The 22,195-nt window shown below is 34.4% G+C and overlaps 1 protein-coding gene across 1 annotated transcript in view; it reads left to right on the forward strand.

The window, feature by feature from the left end:
• Positions 1 to 4,439: 4,439 nt before the first annotated feature.
• Positions 4,440 to 22,195, forward strand: part of MS3_00009216 (uncharacterized protein) — a gene marked incomplete at its 5' end in the record, with an annotated part of 28,121 nt that continues 10,365 nt past the window's right edge. The window contains one exon of the mRNA XM_035729998.2: positions 4,440 to 4,487. Coding sequence (XP_035589314.1) covers positions 4,440 to 4,487 — 48 coding nt within the window. The remainder of the gene's footprint in view (positions 4,488 to 22,195) is intronic.

Below are 22,195 nucleotides of genomic sequence, written 5' to 3' on the forward strand. Positions count from 1 at the left end.
TAAATCATATAAAATCAGCAGACGCCTGATAGATTAGAACTCTGGTTATGTTAGCTTCAGCACCCATGAACTATTGTGATAAGCCAAAGAATTGCTTTCATGGTAGTGATTCATGTTCTTACCAACTACGCTTCAATATCCATTCATCTGTTTGGAAAATATAAAGGCTAAACAACTGAATTTAGATGGGACTCTGGACTAAATGACATCATAAAATTTTTACACGTGTCCTTTACTTTGGGGCTGTTGGGATGTCTCCTGGAAGCTTTCACAGTACTATTGTTATAACTGTGACTATATACAAACTTATGATTACAATGAAACTGGGAATGATAAAATGGCAAAACTTCGCCCGCTCGAATCCTCTGACTGTGTTCTTGAGTGTAAACCGGATATGTTTTTTGACATTTTCTATTTCTATTTAATTTCTCGGTGGGGTTAGACGCAGGGTATTAGGGAATGATGGTAAATCAGTTGATGAGGTTGTGAATTTTCATCGACTGAGATGGTTGGGCCACGTGTTACATATGCCTGAACATCGATTACCACGACGTGCAATGCTGTCTAGTGTTGGGAATGGTTGGAAGAAAGTTAAGGGTGGCCAAACCAAAACGTGGTATCAGTCCTTGAAGTGACTAACTTCTGGTCTGAACCATGTTGATAGATGCAGACTACTTGGTTGGGGTCCGTATGACTATCGTAACCAATGGTTGGAGACTGTGGGTGACATAGCTCAGAATCGATCACAATAGCGTAGGTGTACAGACTCTTTGTCTTCCCTTAAACCATGAGATTAGAATTGCTGTGTGCCTTTCTTTCTACGAGCTAATTCTTTCTTCCTGTATTATATGCTTATACACAATCTTTCTTTGATATATTATTATCGTTGAAGTAACTGCTTCTATGAATTTGGTGTTCATCTTGTTGTGTTAATGAGGTATGGCAACTTAGACTGTTGCATATATGTGTCTGGTCCTACATTTCAACTGACTGACTGACCCTCAGTGATCCAATAGAAATACTCGAGGAAGGTGGTATTTCTGTAAACTCTTGCTTACCTTCAATGTAATGAAGTTATTAGCGTTAAATAGTAAAAAGTCAGTAAAGACAACTTTCTTGTTTTGTTTTTCTAATCAGTAAAAAATACAGATTTCTAATAACTAATTAATGGTTAAATTCTTTCAAATTATTCAATCATACACTGAATCGGACACTTCTACTTGGTTATTTCAAGCATATGGTAAAAGTATTCAATTATTATAAATTTTCGATTAGTGAATGATGGTTGGTTAGAAAATTTCTCTTTTATGATTTAAGCAAAACGAGGATAGTGTATGTCCATTTAGAATTGTTGAAATTTAGCTTAGATATATTCAGTGGGAATGTTGGAACTATGCATTTATATAGTTAACAATGATAAGTTGAGTACTTCCGTTATTTATGAAAACTTAGCTGATCCAGGCTTTATTTAGGCATAGTCAAAAACGAAATAAGTCTCATAAATGAAAATTAAGCAAACTGATAAGGGTCCATCAATTCCCCTAAGATTGAAAGTGTACCACACTGAAGAACGTCAACCTGCGTGGAACCTAGGTCAATATAGTCCACGTGATGTTGATTCACTTAGACTAGTGTCCATATTGCAACTTGTTTAAGAGGACTCGATCAATACCAAAGGACTAGACAAATATGCCATAGGTTACTACTCAGTAATCTATCAGTGTAAATTGATACATTGTTTTAAATTTAGTTTGACAAAGACCCAAATTGTTATTGTTTGCAAAAACAATGAGTTATTATGTCACATTCAGTTCGTGTGATTGAACCGTCTAATCATAGGAGTTGTTGAATTATTTGGTCCGCTGTAGGTTTATTGACCTTCTGTCAACTAATAGCTCAGTGGCTATGAATAATAGAAGAATCGTAACCTTTGTCTGCATATAGACTCATTTGAACCCAGTGTCCAAACAGATAATTGAAGTGACAAACACAGTAACTTTCTATTGTTTATCTATTGTCCCCATAAGTCAAACACTCATGAAACTGTATAGATCAGTTACTTAATCACATAGCAACACAAATATAAGTGATTAAAAACCTAGTATAAGTCCGTAACCAATTTAGTCTAGAAGTTAAGCGTTCGTGCGCGAGACCGGAGGTCCTAGGCTCGAATTCTGGCACGGAGTCGTAGGTGCGCACTTTTGAAGAGTCCCAAACTCGGATAAAACAGCCGTCCAGTGCTTCCAGGTTTTCAGGTCGAACATTGATTGATTCATGATCCCAATCAGAATTGAGTATGATTCCAAGAAGGTGAGACATATAACGACAGTTTATAAGTCAAGCAAATGGTAATATTTAGAGAAATATAAAAATACGGTCATTTAAGTACTTCATAATCATACAATAAAAATATTAACACTGATTCCAAGCAGGATAGTTCTGACAGTTTAGCCTTTCCTAAGCTCATTCCTACACAACACTTACACTAGAATACTATTAATAATTATATATGGGTTTAGCATTCATAAAAATAACAAATAGGGACAACAAAGCAATTGATTAACTTGCAGATAAGTCTTTTCTTGAACCGACTAACTTTAACTGATAAACCAGTGAGAAAAACAGATCACTAAAGAGCTCATACTAGAAATATACATAACAAAAACATGAGCTATCAGTGACCTTATAATATCATCAATATCTGAAATGTGAATGGATATAAAAAATAAAATAGAGGCGATAGTGGATTGCTGTGAATTGACAATTGTTAAAATCTGAATAGATAACTTTATAGTAATGAATTGTGTGGACTGTAAATTCTAAATATTAATTTCCTAAGTAGTCAAAGAAGTAAATGCCTCTGAAAAATTTACTAGAAGGTCAATAATTTTGTCTATTATTATGTGAATTCCGATATCTTAATGAATAGTTTAGTTTCTTCAATAAATCCACGTACTGACTGATGGTTTCGTAAAAAAAGAACAGTAATATAAAACCATAGCACCAGTGTAGAATAATAAGATCACATCTGATTGATACATTTTTCATATACAAATGAATGTAACCGCTAATAAGTCTTGAAAGTATTTGTAATTCAAAGTAATCGGTAGGTAGTTCTGTTCGATCTAATTTCTATGCTAGTTGGCAAACTTTAACAAGAAATTTCTACAATCTTCATTGGCTTCTGTGGTGCATAGGTCGATACCATCCAGTATCGAAGTCGTAGACATAACAACTGATAAACATCTACTTTTGAATTACTCTATCATATTTCACCAATTACCAAATGAGCATTATTTATCCAATATAAATTATTACTCTGGATATAGTCAATACATTTTTTTCAACATTAGATAACAATCTGTTTAATCAAACTAGCTCTTATTAGAATGTTCTCGGTCTTACAATAAAAAAGAAAAGAGTTAAAATCGATTTGAATGAGAAATTTTAAACCAATGATAAATTGTTTGCAGTCAGTCAGTTAGTCAGTTGGCTGTGGTATAGAACTCATACATGTACAAATAGATAACGATAATGAGTTGCATGACTACACAAATGAAAATGGTGCAAAACTATAAATGAATATAGAATGTAGTGTGCACTTTTGTTTTATATGTATGAAGATTAACAATAAACAGAGACTTTCAATCTTTAACGAATTGTTTATATTTTAATTCCTTAAATTAGAATACCCAATTTGAAACAAACTACCAACCCGCCCACTCACTCAGTCACTCACACAAACACCAACGTGTATACGCACACACATACATACATACATACAAATACATCGATATGGCATTGTGCATTTCAATGAGAATAGTTTCTTCAATGTAAATGATTTATACAATGCCAACCATTCATATACAATTGAGATGGCTTGAAATTTATCTCTATTACAAAAGAATGCTGAGTCTATAATATTAATTATCTTTATACACCGATAACACAACAATATTACTGATAAAATTATTTGAAAAAAGTTGGTTAGCTCATTCAAACAAAAATGGTATTACTATTTATTCACTGGACACAACTCGATCAAGTTTACAAATTATATTCTTGATATTCAAGAAGTGTAAAAATGCCTTATGTATACACACAATTAAGTGTTGAAGAATTTGGATTTAAACACTGAATTGACTTCATTCAAAAATTATTTCATGAAAAAATCTTGAAAAGATAAAAAAACAAACATTAATTGATATTTTGTTAGGTTTCTAGAAACAATCACATCATTTCTTTTGGTATCATATTGAAGTTGATACTTGACAATAGTTTGATAATTCATAGAATTTTTCATTGATTCTATCTGTATGTGCATTTCTATTTGTGTCGGTTTTTTCGAACGGGAACTAATCTTACTCACTACTTTCAACTTCTCTCATTGTGTTTAATTGAGGACATCAAAAGGAATAATATATAAAGACAGTAAAAACATGCGTTGGTTTCATCGGCACAGTAAAAAAAAATATGATCAATATGAGGTGAGTCATACAATTTTATGAGTATCAAATGTAAAGTTTAGTTACTGTGACTGATCACTCAGTAGTAGCCAATCTCTATGAGTATCTAAGCCGTACAAGTCAACCGGAATCAAAATAGCTGATTGGTAGCATCCTAGACTGGAGAATAGGGTGGAGTGGATTTGAATCTCACAGGAAGTATTAGACTTCTAGAGAATGTAGGTATACCTTTCTGATCAGTATAGACCAGGACGAAACCAGTGTCACACGGATTTTCATACTAACTATCTTCTGTCACCTAGCATCTAGAATATTATTTGATATCTGGTTGATTTGTGGAGATTACTTCAGTTTGAAGATAGATTCAATAATGAACTATCTTAAGGTAGAATGCAATTGACGGCTATCGAGTTCTTCAATAGCTCACCAGTTAATATCGAACCATGATGAAAATCAGTTTCAAATATGATTGTTCATATGGTCTGTGTTTTTACACTGTTGCTATTTAGAAATGGAACTCATTGAACCATTGTTGATAAATAAACTGCATTAATGAGTCCCTAGATGTTGTCTTGTGGTTACAAGTTACTAGTATGTTTTGGATTGTGGCTGTGATTAGAATCCAAAAGTACATTCAAATGACGAGTCCTAAGAAGGACAAAACACTAGTTCTGGAATCTCTTACTAGCTACAATCTGAATTACTCTCAAATATATTTCGGAACAAATTTTCATTTGATCAACTATTGTGAAATTTCGAAATGCCAGTAAGTGATTATTTGTGAAGGAAATTGTTCCACCGTAAAATACTATTCGTATCCTACGGGAAAAATTACCTTGATTTAAAGAATGAGAAAATTTTGTGACAAATTTAAAATGTTGATTCTCAAATTGTTCTTATAGTTCTGGCTAGCAGAAATCTTTCCATCAAGCTAAACATGTTCATCAGAACTATTCTACCGAAGAAATAAGTGTGTCAAGTTTGCAATTGCAAATAATCTATCAACAATAATTAAACTTACAGACTAATTTAGTCTTAAAATACGAATTGTTCACATAGAACAAATGAGATCTGGCTAGCAATGTAATTGAGAACATATGTTTCATTCTACTTCAGATTCGTCGGTTGGATCTACCTGAACTCCAGATTTGAGATTTTAACCCAGTGACTTACTCTTCAAACGCCGACCGTGCTTTTCCAGAGTGAATATTAACTCTGGGATTCAGATACATCCAGATGATGAGTTACAAGTGGGACGAAACGATCGTCATCGATTACATTGCTAGCTAAATTCCATTTATTTTAAATAAACTTGTGATATAATGGATACACAGGCGATACAGAGAGGATTTACATATACCAAATAAGGTCAAAATATCGAAAATGAGATATTTAAAATCATTACAATTTGAAATGAATTGTTTAGTTTCAGTACTCATTAACATAAATTTTAATGTTGGTCATTGATGATTGATAAAAATGATTGAAAAATAATGTTTTTTAATAGGCAGTAAACCATCGACTAAATAAATAATTGTTATCAGATTGGAATGATACATATTTAATCCGAGTCTTTCAAACAGACGAGTTGTACAAAGTTAATCCATAAAACTTGGATTGGATTCTAAGTTTTAGCTTGTTTACTGTTCTCCTAACAATGTTTACATGTTATGAATTCAAGAGTATGAAGTTTTTCAACTAATTTATTGGATATTGACCTACAATTATCCTTCATTACATACAATACTGAATAGTATAGTTTTCTAAGATTCTAATAGGTTGTTGGAATTTTAGTTAAACGACATGAACATTCTCAATCTAAATGTGACATTATATTAAGTAAAGTATTACACTGTTAACAGTTGAAATGAATTAGATTTAAATAAATTGCGTGTCCAGGGTTTCCTGTTGACTAACTCCAACCACCATCTTATCTCAGCATAGTGCATACAATGTGGAGTTACTTAGACTAGTGGCCACATTACAACTTGCTCGATAGGATTCGATCTGTACTAAAAAGGACCTGATATACATGGCATTGAGCATCACCTAGTGATCAGCCAATTACAATATGACCTGAATTCGATGGACTGAAAATTTTAAATGAAAATAATTACTATGAATTAAATATAATGGGTAATGTGTTGTTAGTTGTAAAATTTGAATTAAATATAAGTTTTGGTTATTTGATTAACTTATGGAATAGTTTTCTATAATTGACTTCATTAAAATAAATGTTCGTTTTGGTTATAGATCACCAATTATAACTATTCATTAAAACTTTGAGAAGCCATCTTGAAGCTAGTCATTCGTTAATAAAGATAGAACTATATTATATCGGTAAAATAAGATGTTTTTAGAAATTGTTAGATTTAAGGTTTTCATTATAGACTAATGTTGCCTTGAAAACCACTGAAACTACGGAGCACTTGGTAGTTAATACGTTCTAATCTAGGACTGATCAGTAGTAATCACTTTTATTATATCACTACAACCATTTCAGGGATCTAATTGAGACATAAAAAATTTCATGGTGATTATGATACATTAATATACCTTCAAGTCAGAATCAGAGAGCTCACTTTTCCATCCTATTAATAATAATAATAATCATGTATATTAGAGTAAAGCTTGATGACAATCAATTTGTTTGCTTATATGTTGTTTTAATTTTCACAATGGAAGTCATGTACTAACTAGGGAATTGATAACAAAACTTATTTCAAACTTACAGAATCAACCAGTTGATTGAAATATAACAGATAGAGAGCCTATAATTTATGCTATTTACTTCTGTCTTTCACCTTTTGTTAGTCTTTTTTATATCATTGATTTCTCAAGTCTATGGTGTTTTGAGTAAACATTCATCAAAATCTGAACAAACAGTTTAAATAAACTAAGCGCCAAAAGACTCGAATCATTTTATTACCATTGTTATTCAAATTTTAGTTGTTGGGACTATTTCAAATATGATTGTTATATCTTACTTTTATTTTATTTTACTATTCATCGAAATGACTTGTTTCTATCATAAGAATCTTTAGCAACTTGATTTATACTAATTATTTTTCATGAAATATGCAGTGTCACAGTATTAATTCACTTAGTCGAATATTGAGAAAACTGGCTCAACCAACTGTTGACCCTTTCTTGGTGGTTTACTAACTTCTTACTTACTTCTTATCTAACGATTAGTTTATTCAAAAACTGTACAACCTCAGGTTGATTGTTGATATGTTGTTATAAAATATAGAGTACAATAACATCCTTGTAACTGACACTGATGCTGGGATTGAAAAACATTTTCTTTATCAAGGAGTTTATAAACCTTTAGTAAATGATAAACATTGTTTTATAATCTAGCTATTCTTAGTATAATCAACTCTTAAAGTAATTTAATCCACAACTAATATTTCATGATAGAAATTAATTGATTATACGTTGAAGATCTACTGCATATTTTCTATACTTAAGATTTGTAATGGTAAATGAAGTGTTAATCGTTCAAAACCCTTAAAACTTGTAAGATACGACTCAAGAAGTGATATAGTATTTCATCATGATACTTCTCTTGTCATTACAAAACTAATCATAGTTTTACATCCATAGTTTTACACTCTTAAGTTTTTGTGATGGTGAAATGTTCAGAATCTTAACATATAATTGAAGAGATTACATCTTAAGCATATGTACACTTAGACATGACTTTTCAAACTCTTCATTGTGAAGCCCATTATTTCTACACAGAAGAAAACAACATTTAAGTTCATTTTCACAGGCGATAATATTCTATAAACAGTTAAATACCGTGAAATGCTGAGGAGTCCCATACTAGGACGAAATGGCCGTCCAGTGCTCCCAGGTTTTCAATGGTGGTCTAGTTCAACTGACTCATGATTTTAATCTGTGAAATTTCTAAAATCTCCACAAACCCCTTCTGTTAATAGTTTGATTCATATTGTTTCCTTAAAAAAAGATAACAACAACAACAACAAATTTTCATATGTTTATTTCTTCGTGCACAGAATCAAAAAAGTAAACAGATTTGTACAATGTTGAATGAGTTCACAACATATTGGGCTTATTAGTCTGTAAATATTATGGTAGTATTTATTTACTAAACATCAATACTTTCTAACATTAATTACTGACAGCCTTATCTCTTAACTAAATATTACTGTTTCATTCTAGGTCTGGTTATTGTTTCAGTGTTTTTTATTTATTCAGACTTTGAGAAAGTCTAACAATATTCAGATTTGTGATTGTTTGTAAGTGTAAGCATTTTGAACTGAACTTTATCAGTCTCTATTACCACATAAGCTATTTGACTAGATTCCTAAACAAAACCTGTAGTCATAAGTTGATTATTACAGTTACTATTATTATGAATAATAAACATTCTATCTACTGATGAATTTATTGGGTATCATATAACATTGGATAAACTGTTATGGCACAACCTAATGAATACTAGACTTTACTCTTGACATAAACATTACCTCTAGGATCTAGAGAAATCCAACTGATAAGCCCCTAAGAAAAGATAAAATGCATATCATCAATTCCCTTGCTATATGTTATCGGCATATATAGTCTTTAGATTATTTAATTACTTGTGAAGAATCTAACAAATTAAACTCAATATTGTTCAGATGCAACTAAAATCTCATACTAGGACGAAACGACCATCCAGTGTTTCCAGATTTTCCATGGTGGTTTAGCTTCAATTGACTCATGAATTCAACTATTAAATTGATGTGTTCTTGTTCAACTGTCAATTTTGATAGAATTCTATTAGATTAAATTCATATTGTTATTAGTCAGTTATATCACTAGAGATTTTTATGAATTTTATGTTTAACTATGGATAATTGTTTGACATCGATAGACAGATGTAGTTTTAACTTTCATGTTATTAAAGCTAGTTAGTAACATTTATTATATATACGTTTCATGCTAGTTGACACTCACAAATAATACATGAAAACATTCTTGAGGAAAATTGTGTTTATTATGGGGTTCAAACTTGTTCCATTAGATTTACAGTATGGGACGCCACCATTTACTTATTCAGGCCTCGACTGATCTCTTATAAGACGAAGAAGTCCATAATGGATTGATCACTCGATAGAATTTTATGGAGAGCGTCAGTTCCTACAATATTCCAGATATGCCTTGTTGGTAAGTGCCAACTAGGTCCAGGGCTGAAAACCTCCATCTATTCACAACATAATAACTACATCAGAGGTCAAGTTACTTTGACCAGCAGCCACATTAAAACTTGTTTGACAGAATTTGATTAGCATTAAAGGAATAGACAGATATGGTATTGGTTATCCATCAGTGACGAATTAACAATATTGAAACCAAAGCTGAAAATGAGAGGATCTGTAATTATGGGAGCTAAGCCGTGTCGGCTGTGAGGCAGTTACCCACTGAAAACAATAGAAGATGGTCGCGTAATATCATGGATTGACCGAAGTTAGACTTGTGCACGACCGAATCATGGCTCTGAAGGATAAGTGTTCGCATGGGAGCTCTGGGGTCCTAGAAAAGGAAACGAAATACGGTGAATTTATCGCATTCTGCAGACATTGTCCTTCTTGCTTTGTTCACATCGTAAAGAAGTTAAAAATGGACATACTTTAACCTTTTTAGAGGTATCAGTCTACCTGTGAGATATTAATGCCTTGAATTCACCCATATATTTAGTTTTACATGAACAACAGTAAGAAGTTCTAAACTTCAAACGAAATAGCTGTTGAATACTTCCTAGTTCTCATAGGTAATTTTCGATTATACTTTTAATACGATCGCGTTTTTATTATAGTAAACAAGCTTTTCCCATGCGTCCAAATCGGTGTGATAGTTAAATTCGTGTATATTTAAAGCTAACTGGTTGGTTAGAACTGGTTGATAGCAGAATGGTGACTAATATAATTTTTATCCAATCTTTCAATGCCGACTGATTTCTATCGATCAGTTTGCAATGTGGTCGTTGTTCTTAGTGACTTGGCATTATATGAACTCTTTTTCGATGTTAGATGATCGGATTTTCTCGGTGCCAGGCTCCTGATTGATAGAATCCGAACAACACGAAGGGATTAGACTACTCAGAGATCAGCATTCGAGTAGGGGATTTGTTGAGATTGTATGAATTCTAATTTAAATCACAAACTGATCTTATATAAACTATTACTGAAGACCTGGATGTATTGGACAGTCATTTATTCCTAGAATAGAACTCCACCTCGGATAACGAACTAGGGTTGGTCAATATCTTGAATTGGTTGAAGTTAAACATTAACACCGTCGAATCTCGGCGCAGTGGTCTAGAGGTTAAGCGTTCGCGTTTGAGACCAAATGTCCCGGGTTTGACTACTGTGTTCAGAGTTGTAGGTTTGTACTGGTGAGGAGCGCCATACTAGGACGAAACGGCCGTCTGACACCTCTAGGTTTCTAGTGGTAGTCTAATTAAGATTAGTTTGTCATTCAAACTTTGAGAACAATAATAATAAACTGGTTTCTTGAACTTAGCATGCTTTATTGATGAGAATAGTCTATCTCTAATCCCCTTTATGTATAAACGTTATTTGTGAGAAATAAGTATGACTATAAACTGACTATTAATTTTTCTCTTTATCTCATCATGTGAAATCATTCACGTGCATGTAAGTAGTATGGCAAGAGTAGTGATGTATTGTCATCAGTAAATGATACAATTTGAAATAGATTTCTCTGTTATTTTTCTAGAAAGAAAAAAACTGGTGTATTAAACTTCAGGAAAAAAAGTGGATTAATGTCAAGCATATTTTTTTAGAATTTTAAATCATAAAGATTCAGAGTCTTTAATTAGATTATTAGATGTTAGTTCATTAATATTTATCAGAATACAAAGAACTAAATGATCATAACTAAGTCATTTGTAATACATAGTCAATGATCAATTATAAGATAGTTCAAATTCAATAGAAAAGGCAGATCAAGATGAAAGAGGGACTATAATAATTCCAATTGAGAAAAGGAAATAACTAATAAGTTAGGAAAACAGTTCTGTACTTGGTGCACATATGCCGACATGAGGCTGATCAATTGCAGTCCTAAATAACAAAGGGAAGATACAAGTAAATTTAAACTTTACACTATTGCACAAGCAGGTGGCTATCAGGACTCAGTAGCTAGGTGGATAACGCGATGGCGTTTGAAGCGAACGGTACTGGATTCGAGCCTCGGAGTGAACATCAACTCTGAGATGCAGGTACATCCATCTGACGAGTCCCAGATAAGACGAAACACTTATCCTAGATTCCACTTCCTAGCCACTATCCATCTTTGCCTAAAAAGTTGCTATTCATGTCTTGTTGCTTAGATGGGATGTAATCTAGATAAGATAGTGAAATAAAATATTTACCGTCCACGACTTCCTTATGTGAATTTTAAAATGTAAATGGTTAAGGGCTACGAGGGAATCAATAGAAATAAACACATATAAGGATAGGAATGATAGTTCTGTTGTGTGGGGTCGAGTCGCGGTTGACTATGATCACCACTACAGGAAGACTACGTGCCAGTTAACCGATAAGATCCCCGTAAGCCAAATATCAGAAGGCAGTTGATGGCTGTAGTCGAGATGTATTTGTTGGCGATCTCGTGGTATCGAAAGAATACCGAGATCGTGCCAAAGGAATACAAGTGTGGTTACTGCGTGTAACCGGATTCATGCAAGGTCACAATCAAAGGAAGGAAGAAAGTTTTTAGTACAGTTAAACAAACAAGCACAGTAAAACAATCACTGGTACAATTGGTTATAATGATAACTGTTTCCATTAAACCAATCGCATTCTCTTGATAAAAGTAGGTCACTACAGTTCAAAGAATATACTATGATTCGCACACTTAGGTAATGTTTAGTGTTCACATACAACCTTTGGAAAATTAATGGTCATACAAGAAAATAATCCACAGTTTTAATGAATGTTTTCAAGCTATTAGCAAAATTAACCTTCTTTAATAAAAAAAAATGTAGAAAATTTCCTTATTTTTGAAGTGGATTGAACTTTACTTGTATGGGATTGTAATTTCGCATTGTTAGTGTTAAGGATTTCATTTGATCAGTTTTTTGGTATATGTATACCCTAAGCGTGTTGCCTTGATATTGCTGTTCAGACAAAAGTTTTTAGTCATGTTGAACAGTGATCAGTAGTGCACAAACTACTAACTATCTGGACTTAATGGCTCAGTGAATAATTCATTGACGTTTGGAGTGAAATGTATTAGGTTCAAGTCTCATCGTGAACAGCAACAATGAGGTGCAGCTATATCCAGCCGACTAGTCCCATTTAGGATGGAACGTATGTTCTGGGTTCTACCGTCAGCCTCTATAAAGCTTCAAAAAACATGAATTTAGTTTTGTCTGTTAAATAATTTAATTCTATATTAATGATCGTGATGCTATGTGACTGGAAGCCACCAATAAGAATCGATTAGCAGCCACATCATTCAGTTTTGTAATCATAGAAGTTACTACTGAGGTATGCTGATCGTGAGTTATTAAGCGTAGTACCGGTCAGTCAATGTATTGCATCAATAACACAACTAAAAATAACTCATTTGATAACAAATATATTTAGTCATCAACTGAAAGGGTTAGGTCAAGTGTTGCTTATGCCTAACCACCATCTGCCTCAACGAGTGATGTTAACTGGCATAAGAGTAAGCTAGAAGAAAGCTAGGGGCGAAAAAATCAAGACTCGAAATCATTGACCTATGAATTAGGGCTGAATGTTATGTTCAGACTAAATGGTTGGAGTTCACTCAATATTAGCTAGCAGTAGTCAAAAACTCTTGTTGATGTGGGTTAAAATCAGTCACGGTATGCACATGGATCTATTCTTTACCTTCTTCTAGATCTTAATTTCCAGTATTTCTTCATGCACACCTTTTTATCTCTTCTTTTCAAACGACACTCTAAACGTTTAGCTTTTCGCAGTATTATTGCCATTGCATAGTTTCAATTCATTTGCTATTCATCTTGTTAATTTCATTTCGTAATAATAAAATAGGATGATAACTTGGGCCAATGCATAACTGGATAAGGTTCTTGTTATATCTAGAAGGTTGTTCTTGATATACCGCGTATAACGTGAGCACTAGAACGCCAGAACCCTTCCAAGTCGCAATGAAAAGACAGAAGACTAATGTAAGGAATATCATTCCCAGACAGTGTCAATTATAGTACAAAGTTGTCAGGTATATATAGTTTTTAGTAAGAACGAATTCATCATTACAGTCCTCCAATCCGCATACAGGGGGTTATTAGCATTGTCCAATCAGGTAGCTACACTTAGGAATTCTAGAATATTCTTCTGAAAGGTGCTTGGATGGAATATCTTCGGCTCCTTCTGAGGCTCCTACAGCTTCCTCGAGTTCACCCATGGTCCTTCGTCACAGTTCTATATTGATTATGGTAAATTAACTGACTGATAGATCTATTATGTATTAAACTAAATTTTACAACTGTTAGGATACATTGACAAAAAAGTGTATAGAATTGTAATATCAATTAAAACATGCAGATCAGTTATTGAACTAGTTTAACAAAATAATCGATCATATTCTAACTATGTCGATAATGTGTGATAAACACGTCTCATAGTGATATCGATGTTTTTTTAGTAACCTACATTCGCATGATAAAAGAACAACAATAAATGTGGTTAACAATAACAACAAAATTGTGGATTTTATTATTTATTATAGATCACATCGTAAAAACTATTAGACAAACAAGAGAGCAAAACAACATTCAATAATTGTCATTACATACTCTATAAGTTTCATGTATGATGAAAAATAAATAAATGAACAAATCAAAAACACACAACTGATGATGAACTGGATTGAATTGTTTACAGAAGAAAATTTAATGATTAATATGTAAGAATTCTTTCTAGTGAATCGGTATCTTCCGTTTTGTTTAAATAAATAAGTAAATCTAGTGTTAATTGAAAGAAAACATTAATCAATGGTATACTTCATAAGTTTGTTACTGGAACGTTTATTATTGAATTCATAGCTTCTTTCTATAATCTCAGATTCCTTAAACATTAGAGAAAAAAAGTGAGAAATGTGAGTAAGAATGTTATTTTAAGGTTAGTTGTGTACAAAAAATTCGATGTATTCATAGAGTTCCAAATGACCTTGAGTTTTCTAGAAACTTCCGGAAACATACTAAATTTGGCAACGATATAGATAGTCATCTAACCAAAATGTGACATAAAATCTTTCATTTTTCTAGGTGCTTGTGAAAGTCCCTATTTAATATAGATTAGCTAAAACACTTTAAAGCGTTTTTTGGTCCGTTACAGATTGTGGCAAATGATATTTTTGGACTTTTTAATAATACTAGAATACCAATTGATCCAGCGATGAATCCTTCCTCCTTGTTTATAGATGATACTGTTCAGGTACATGAAAGTTTCCACATCTTCCAAGGTTTCTTCATTAAGTGTGATTGGGTTGGTGTATTCCGTTTTGTAATTGAGGTTCATGCTTTTTCCCTTGTTTATGTTGAGGTCTACTGTTGCAGAGACTTCTGCTACACTGGGTGTCTTCACCTGTATTTGTCCGTCATCTGAGAAGTCCAAATCGTCTAGTTACATCCAAACTGTCCACTGCATTCTGTACTTCCCCTGACACGTGGAGGTATTCATAATCTAATCAACGACCAGAGGAGAGAAAGGGAGACAGTAAGCAGTCTTGTCTGACACCGGTTCTCACTTGGAATGAGTCTGTCAGCTGTCCTCCATGCACGACTTTGCATTTAAGTTCGTCATGTGAATTCCGGATTATGTTGACGATTTCCTTGAAAAACGTTCCATGATGTTCTATCCACACTGTCAAACACCTCATAGTCAACGAAGTTGATGTATAGTGACTAATTCCATTCGATTGATTATTCAACGATGCTCCATGGTGTCACTGTTTGGTCTGTGAGCGACCGATCCTCACGAAATCCGGCCCTATGATCTCGATGCTGGTTATCTACTGAATCTTTCATCCGATTTAGCAACACCGTTGAAAACCTTTCCTGGTACCGATAGTAGTGTGATTCCTCTGTAGTTCGCACATTTGCTCAGATATTTCTTTGGAATCGTGATGACGTATCTTACTATCTAGTCAATCAGCACTTGTTCCTCTTCCCAAATCTTCAAGAATAGGACGTGGAGCATGTGTGCAAATATTTCTGTGTCTGACTTCGGTACTTCAGCCAGTGTATTGTCAGGTGCTGCTGCCTTCTCACTCTTGATTTGTCTGATGGACATGCTGATTTCTTTGATCGTTCGTCAGGTGACATCTATAGGCATGTCTTTAGCTGCTGCTTCGATGTCCGGTGAGTTTAGTGGGGCTGGTATATTCAAGAGTTCTTCAAAGTGCTCTACCCATCTGCTCCATCGTTCTTGAATCGCAGTGATTGGCTTGCCTTCCTTATCTTTGACTGGGCGCTCTGGGTTGTAATATTTCCCTTCTAGTTTCTTCGCGGTGTTATATAGTTGTTTCATACTTCCTTCTCTTACAGCTTTTTCCGCTGTCATTACCAGATCCCATATGCATGTCTGCCTTGTGTCTCTAATGCTCCTCTTCACTTGTTCATTTACTTCGGCACATTCAACTTGTGCAATGACTTTCTCTGCACTTGTTCGACTGTTGTTAATTGCTGCCTTCTTGTTCTTCCTTTCACACATCTCGTCCAGGATTTCCATAGAGATCCATTCATTATGATGATGCTTCTTGAAACCCAGAACCTACTGACACGGTGAAGGTAGTGCTACTTTGATTCCTTTTCAACTATCGTCCATATTAATTTCTTCTTCTTTGAGATCTTGTAAGGCTTGAAACCTGTTGTTGAGAGCTATCTTGAATTCGTTGAGTTTATCAGTATCTCTAAGAAAAGCTGTATTGAACCTTTGTAGTGCTGTTTCTCTGGTTGTCCAGTGCTTTTTTAGCCTCAGTTTCATCTTGGCAACCACCAGTTGTTGATCTGAAGCTATGTGAGCTCCTCTCCTAGTTCTCACATCTTCCATTGTCCTTCTGATTTCTTAACTGATGCAAATATGATCGATCTGGTTCTGTATAGTGTGAACCGGTGAGACCTAAATAACTTTGTGTATGCGTTTGTGGGGGAATATCGTGCCACTTATAACCATTTTGTTGAATACACACAAACTTGCAAATCTATCAAATTCTCGTTCCTTCCCCCCTGTCAGTGCATGTCATCTCATGATACTTCATACCCACGGTTGTCAGTTCCGACTTTACCGTTTAGATCTGTCATTAGGATGGTCAGGTCCTTTCATGGGCACTTTGTTCTGATTGGTCGCAGCATTCCCGTATAGATGATTTTTATCGTCTTCGTTGTTATCATTGGTGGATGCATAACATTCGATAACATTCATTGTGATTCCCTCCTTCTTTTCTCTGAAGGATGCTTTGATGATTCTGGATCCGTGAGACTCACATCCTATAAGTGCTTTAAGTGATTCTTTGGACGTAGACGACACCTTCGTCATCGTCAAAAAGGATGAACTGGAAAACACATACAAACTGATCAACAACGTTTTCAATGACATCAAGTTCACAATGGAACAGGAGTCAAACAACCAACTAGCATTTTTGGATATATTGATCACTAGAACTGATACAGGAAAACTGGAAACTCAAGTATATAGGAAACCAACCCATACAGATCAAATTCTCAACTACAACAGCAACAACCCAAGGGCTCACAAAATCAACTGCGTACACACATTGTTCAAGAGGGCGAGGACACACTGCAGCACACTGGCAGCACGAAGAAATGAAGAGAAATACCTGAAGGACATATTTCAAAAGAACGGCTACCCAATCAACTTTATCAAAAAGCACCAACGGCACACAGCATCACAACCCAAGTCAGGCACAAAAATCAGTAAAAGGATCACCCTACCGTACATACAAGGAATATCAGAAACTGCAACGAGACTGCTGAAAACCTTCGGGATAGGTGTGGCACACAAACCAACAAAATCACTACAATCAATCTTATGCAAACCAAAAGATGAAATAACAAAGGAGAACAAATCAAACATTATCTACAAAATAAACTGTACCAACTGCGACAAACACTACATCGGACAAAGCGGACGTCCCCTCCACCTACGCCTACATGAACATCAATTAGCAGTCAAACGCCATGATATTTCTTCACTTATTTCAATACACGTGGATAACTACGGACACTCATTCGATTGGGAAAATGTAGAAATCTTAGACAGAGGAAACTCCAAAAACACCAGAGAATTTCTAGAAGCCTGGCACTCAGGTCAATCAGCAATCAACAAACATATTGAAATCAATCCAATTTATCAACCAATCAGGAAAACCATGCATAAATATGGGAACAAAAATCAAACCAATGGGAGACACAACCAAAACAAAGAAGTAAACAATGATAAATTTAAGGTCAACAAGAACCAATCAACATCGAGGTGCACAGAACAAGCTGTGAAACACATATGGAGAAATTCGAACACTTCACTTCTATCTGAAGTTGTGCTGATGATGTCGTTCAGAAGAACGATGAAAGCTCCACGACCAAACCATCCAGCTCAGAGAACAAAACTCCATCAAATCTTTGGACAGCATCGGAGCGAATGTATGAGTGTTAAGAGCATTTTCTTCTTTGTGACCCGAGTACAACAGCATCTCCCCAGAATCTACCCTTTTTCTTGCTATCATGGAAATAAAATAAGTGTTAAATGTCTGAAAATTTCAAAAATAGTAATAAGCCTTGAAAAATCAATAAATATTCTAATGTCACTGAACTCTGATATGTTTCATTACTCTAGTTACAAAATACTTCTGATCTATATAGAATGTTTTTTAATTGGGTAAAAAATGGCTTTAAGGCCATGCGCCCATGAGAACCGCTCAAGCTCGTTTTTACACTTTTACCGTTCCCAACTACGATACAGTATTAACTACAAGCGCCTTCCGATGGGTCAAAACCAAACTTTTAGACTTGTTTACATTGTAAACAGCTGAAATAGGTTCAATTGATCTAAATTTTCGATCCAACTGTGTGATCAACTACTTCCCTACTTGGCTGAACTTCAGCCGGTTACCGCCTCCTATCAAACTTTGAAAATTCTTTTCGAAACAGGTCACTAGGTCGTTATAAGAAAAGGGAATTTTTAAGAAATAATTGTATGAAAAATACTTTGTATTATTAACTGACGTTAAATGGAGCACGGCTGAATATTAGAGACCAGTGAACAGTGGTTTCATTGAGTAATATCTCTAATCTATTGAAATTGAAAATTAAGGCTATTAGATTCGACCGTAATGGTCCGTAGTTTTATTGTATTAACTAAGAGATCTAAAGGTCTCACTTTCAATCTGTAATTATTATTGCTGTGCACATTATGAAAAAGTTTCTTTCTGGGAACAAATGACCACTCAGTGCCATCCAATTTTTAATAGTTCTCTCAAAACTCATATCAATTGGTAATAAATATGAATTAATATCAGAAAGGGGTTTTTGTGGGTATTGTAATAACTTAATAGTTGAGATCATGAGTCAATTAAAGCTAGACCACTATGGAGAACCTAAAAGCACTGAACGACCGTTTCTTCCTAGTATGGAACTCCTCAGCAGTGCGTACAAACGACCTTGCCCACAGGATTCGAAATCAGAACCTATCGGTCTCGCGCGAGAACGCTCAAGTTCTAAACCACTGAGCTGACCTGCACTCAACAGTGTTAATGTCTAACTTCAACCAATCCAAGAAACCGAGCGACACATCCACCATCATCTGCAGTGAGTTAATATCTCACAACAGACCCGGTTTAACGAGCGCAAGACCGATAGGTCCTGGGTTCGAGTCCCGCGGGGCGGGATTGTGGACGCCCAGTGATGAGTAGTCCCACAACAGGACGAAATGGTTGTCCAGTTCTTCCATGTTTTCCATGATGGTTTGGCTTTAATTCAATCATGATCTCTACTATTAAATATGAATTACTTAAAATGAAAATATTTTAAGTTTCGATGACTGGATTACATATTAGTTAAACAAATATATATTTTTCAATGGTTGAGATCATGCGCCATTTGAAGCTAGACCACCATGGAAAACCTGGGAGCACTGAACGGCCGTCTCGTCTTGTTGCGGACTCTCCGTGAGATTCGAACCCAGGACATATCGGTCTCGCGCGTGAGCGTCTAACCATCACACCACTGAGATGACCGGTATTGAACGGTGTTAATGTCTAACTTCAACCAATCCACGAAATTGCGCCACCGTACACCATTGCCTTCAATGAACTAATATCTCACAACAGACCTAGTTGAACTCTACTGGTGACTTTTTATCAAACTTTACAATTACAAGTAAAAATATTTATTCAGATTATTGGAACCATTAAGGTTTATAGGATAGGAAAACAGATATATGAAGAGTTAGAGGAAGGTAATAACCAGTTTAATTGTAATAATTTGTTAAGAAGGCTTCATGTGTCAGAGTATTTGTATGGAGTAGAAAAGAGTTTTGTCATGTAGATCACAAATAACTGTATTAATTGAACAGAAAATACTCTAATTTAAAAAGACTTATTTACCTGAAACTTAACCCTCTTGTTTGTAATATTAGTTAAAATATTTAACTGTAGATGTTAATAAGGATTTAATAAAAAAGAACATTATTTGTCCTGTTCATTTTTTTGTTTAATGAACGTTGAAATTTGTACACAACTGTATGAAGCTCAGTTGAGGTAGAATTGATAACCAGGAAGTAGCGGAAAGTTGTCTCGTTTCAGTATTGAACTTTTCAGCACTGAACATACCCAACTTTGAATTTCTTTGTTTTCGCACCAAAAGCGCTCTTTTCACCTTCATGTCGTATTTCCCACTTGGGGAATCTTAAACGCTATTGGTCTGTTGTGTCATTTAGTATGCTTATCGGGACATAACACTCTCATTATATATTAATTCCCAAGATAATAGAATTTAGAAAGTGAAGAGAGAGTTAATAAATGTGAATTACTGTAGATACAATACTCATTTTAACTAAGATAATAAACGTCATTATTGTATGTAATTTCTTTTGTAATGACGTTACCAGTCATATTTATCTTGCCCTTTAGTATTGGTTGAATTTTGCCAACCATCTTGTAGTACGGCTGTTGACCAGTTTGAGTTTTTCAATATCCCACTCAGTATGTTTCGCTTATAGTTAGTTGAATGTAGTAGGCAGAAATCCCTGCTTGATCTAGATTTTGTGCATGGTATTCGTTATTAAGAAGTAACTACAGTTTTGAGGGAACTTGTTTCAACTTTATCAAGTTATTAAACCACAACAGAGTGAGAATTTAATCTAATCTTTTTTTAAAACCATGCAAGCAAGCTCATTTAATAAAATAACTTTTATTCAAAATTTTTGACTCAATAAATCCTAAATGTTACACTTTTAGAAAGATAAGAAGATTCCTGATTCGATCTCCTGTGTTCATTGCTCAATGGTTCCAAACTAGGGAAAAGATAATTATTCGATGTTTCTCGTCTTTTAGTGAATTTTTTCTCTCGATTATATCAATTCTAACTTTAGAAATTATCTAATTTAACAAATAAGCTAAACCAAGGAATATATGATACTTCAGGAGACAACTGCTGATCATAATTCCATAGTTCAGTCTTCGATATTTAAGTAAACAACACTAATCAGGATAATGATATATACGGTTGACAAATAAGTTAGAGGCTGAATAAGCTAATATATCATAATCATCTATATAAACTTTAAAAGAAAACCCATTTCATTTCAATATACCATGAAATTCGTAATTATAATATAACTATTATGTTGACTTCAAATAATCTCAGCTAAAGTAAACGATCTCATTAAACTTTAAAACAATTAAAAAAACAGATGTTTATCATTTATCAATGAATAAACAAACTAATACAAATGAATAGCAGAAAGCGGTTTTGTGGATAGTATAGTAAATTAATAGTTGAGATCATGAATCAATTGAAGCTAGACCACCATGGAAAACCTGGATTCGAGTCCCGCGGGGTGGGTTTGTGGATGCGCACTGCTGAGGAGTCCCACAACAGGACGAAATGGTTGTCCAGCTCTTCCAGGTTTTCCATGATGGTCTAGCTTCAATCAACTCACAGTCTCAACTATTAAATAATACAAATTACCCGAATCATATCTACATATAAGAATAATTCCTATCAACTTATCAAAAGTGGTGTACCCCAAGGCATCATCTTAGGTCCTCTACTTTTCCTTCTCTACGTTAATGAAGTACTTCCGTTGCTTAAGTCGTCGACGTTATTGTTTGGGGATGATGTGAGAATCTGGAGAATAATAAAAAGTGTGGCTGACCATCTGGATCTCCAAGCTGACTTAAATGAATTAGCTAGATGGGCTAGAGGTTGGGGCCTAGAAGTTAATTTTAGCAAGAGTGTGTTCATGCACATCGGAAACGGTAATAGTTATAATTATTCTATTGATGGTACGTCTCTTCCACACGTTCAAGTACATAAAGACTCAAGAGTAATAATAAGTCATGACTCGAAATCAACTACGCATTGCAACGCAGCTGCTGTCAATGGTTTTCGTAAGTTATGGTCACTTAGCCAAGCATTCAAATGCTTTGATGAGGAAATATTTCGAATTTTATATCCC

The sequence above is a fragment of the Schistosoma haematobium genome, chromosome 5 (genome assembly GCF_000699445.3).
Source record: "Schistosoma haematobium chromosome 5, whole genome shotgun sequence".
In the NCBI taxonomy this organism is placed as follows: Eukaryota; Metazoa; Platyhelminthes; class Trematoda; order Strigeidida; family Schistosomatidae; genus Schistosoma; species Schistosoma haematobium.